The 2,924-nt window shown below is 38.6% G+C and overlaps 1 protein-coding gene across 1 annotated transcript; it reads left to right on the forward strand.

Moving 5' to 3' along the window:
- The first annotated feature begins 1,487 nt into the window (after positions 1–1,487).
- LOC125342963 (olfactory receptor 1052-like) lies at positions 1,488–2,411 on the forward strand. Its single transcript, XM_048335308.1, has one exon. It carries the CDS (start codon positions 1,488–1,490, stop codon positions 2,409–2,411), a length of 924 nt encoding a protein of 307 aa, XP_048191265.1.
- The last annotated feature ends 513 nt before the right edge of the window (positions 2,412–2,924 follow it).

Genomic DNA, 2,924 nt, shown 5'->3' on the forward strand with positions numbered 1-2,924 from the left:
ACAGAACTATGAATTTCTGTTTTAATCACAGTTCTCCTTGTTCAACCTCTAGGTAAATACAGGAACCTCTCTAGACACCTCTCACCAATAGCTGTCCAGTGATCCAGAGAGATTGGGATTCACTTGAACTCTATAAATAGAGATTGAACTGCATAAACACATCTCCTCTGTGGTCTGGCTCTTCACTCAGGTCTGAAACCTGGCATTTATGTTAGATAGGAAGCCAGCATCCAAGACAGTCTGTGAGTACAGGAACAGCATCAAAAGCCATGCACTTAGTACCACATGGTACATCTGTTTTACTGCTTGGTCCTTTGCTGAGACAGAGTTTCTCACTTAGCCTTTGTGAAAGTCACAGTTAATTTTACTTTGCCCCAAGCATAGTCAAAGGGACCAATGATGTGATGATTATTCTAAAGCTGTATGAATCCTTGGTCCTTCCTTCATCACTCTTTTAGAGTGTTGAAGTAACTATCTTAAAGCTTGCGCTCTGCTTCCTATAGTCACTTGGGAGATTCACATTCCTGAAATAAGTGTCCATCGAAGAGATGGCTATGGTCTTGGAAAATCTTCAGCTGACCAACACAAATTGTGAATAATGGTGACTTTGAATGTATCAGAAATGCTCTGAAAAATAGTAATGATATGAGGAGAGATCATCTGTGAAGGTAGAACTAGTCAACATATTTATTATTACTTCAATTCCCACAAGTCTTTGGGCATGTTTTCCACTAAAATAACTTATTTTTGAATTTCAAAACAATTTATCATTTAATTAATTTGATCAACATTTGTTAGTTAAATGGCAGTTAAACACCAAGCATTGGCAGGTTTGGACATGGTTTTTAAAGGGAGAGCGAATGAAATGAAATGTCACAGCATGAATTTCTTAAGAGTATGTAGTCATGTGTTGGTAAAGATCATTAACCCTCATTTACTAATTTCTTCAATTAGTAGCAAATACCTTCTACCTCTTAGGCCTTTATTTTCCTTCTTGTTTTGTTGTGTTTTTGTTTTGTTTTGTTTTGTTTTGCCAGTCCTGGGCTTGAACTCAGGGCCTAAGCACTGTCCCTGGCTTCTTTTTGCTCAAGGCTAGCACTCTGCCACTTGAGCCATAGAGCCACTTCTGGCCTTTTTGTATACATGTGGTGCTGAGGAATTGAACCCAGGGCTTCATTATAAGAGGCAAGCACTCTTGCCACTAGCCCTTTATTTTCCTTCTTATCTGAATTTTTCCTCCTTTCTTCAGCCCTTATATCTTCGATGTCGTACCTTGGAAAGGAAATTTTGTAATGGTATTTGTAAATGGTTTAACATGAGCTGTAGTGGCGGGATAAATTGGGTAGTGGCGGGACAAATTGGGTAGTGGCGTATGATTCTAGTAGGGCTGTCTTACCTACATCATCCAGTTTTCTCTTATTTTATTTTCCCTTCAAGGATATCTAAAGCATTTGTAACAACTCAGGAATAATTCTCAGCTTGTGCCAATGGAGAATTCATCTATAGAGACTGGATTCATCCTTCTTGGTATGACAGATAACCCTCAGCTTGCAGTCCTGCTATTTGGAATCTTCTTTATTGTTTATGTGGTCACTGTACTGGGGAACCTAGGGTTGGTGGTCCTGATCAGAGTAAGCCCCCGCCTCCATACTCCCATGTACTTTTTCCTCTCTAATCTGTCCTTCCTTGATTTCTGTTTCTCTTCCATTACAACCCCAAAGACTTTGGAAAGTTTATTATCTCAGCTGCAAGGTATTTCTTTCTTTGCATGTGTGACTCAAATGAGTCTGTTTATAATCTTTGCCTCTGCTGAATGCAATGTTTTGGCTTCTATGGCATATGACCGCTATACAGCCATCTGTCACCCACTGGTCTACCACATCACCATGTCAAGAGTCCATTGTCTCCTATTGGTAGTAGGATGCTACCTTGGTGGGTTAGTTAACATGGTTGCTGTAACTACTTCGATCACACAACTCTCATTCTGCCAACCACGTGTCATCCCACACTTCTTCTGTGATATTTCTCCACTGTTAGCACTGGCTTGTTCAAATCCCTGGCTCACACAGATCTTGGTTGTTGGATGTGGGGGATTCACCCTGGTTACTTCTATTGTGGTGATCTTTATATCCTACATATCTATACTTGTGACTATCCTGGGGATTCCCTCATCTTCTGGAAAACAGAAAGCCTTCTCCACCTGTGCTTCCCACTTGACTGCTGTTGGCCTATACTATGGAACAACTATGTACACTTATTTACAGCCCTCCCGACATGGCTCCCAGGCTGGAAATCAGATGGTCTCAGTGTTTTACACAATGATGATTCCCATGCTGAATCCTCTCATCTATAGTTTGAGAAATCAGGAAGTGAAAGCTGCCTTACAAAAAATATTGAGATGTAACCTCTGAACTTCTGCTTCGTACCTCAAGAATATAATAGATCTAATAAAGACTTTCTCACGTTTCATTCAGTGTTTCCTTCACCTACAAATGAAACCTTGTTAGGAAGAATTCAATTGCTCTGGTGCTTTAGAGCAACAGAGGGAAATTATATGAACAAAATAATATGCATTTTTTATGAGAAATATTGAAGAAAGAAATAAGTAATTTTGTGGAAATAAACCTACCAATCTGACCATTGAACCTGTATGATAGTATTGGATAGAAGTTTAATTCTAATATATCAAGCAGGTTAGAACACATATAATTTCATAATAAATTACAGAAGAAATCATGGATGGTAACTGATATACAATAACCTTGCTACACTGAACATGTACCTACATCATGCTTTTATTTTTGCACTTTAAACTGAATTTCAGTCTAAATCTTTCATAAGGATGCAGAAGACTCCAAGTGCTGAGTTTCTATACATGAGTTATTAGGTAAAATCATTGAGATTGCTACAAATATATTTTAAAC

The sequence above is a fragment of the Perognathus longimembris genome, chromosome 28 (assembly GCF_023159225.1).
Source record: "Perognathus longimembris pacificus isolate PPM17 chromosome 28, ASM2315922v1, whole genome shotgun sequence".
Taxonomy (NCBI): Eukaryota; Metazoa; Chordata; class Mammalia; order Rodentia; family Heteromyidae; genus Perognathus; species Perognathus longimembris.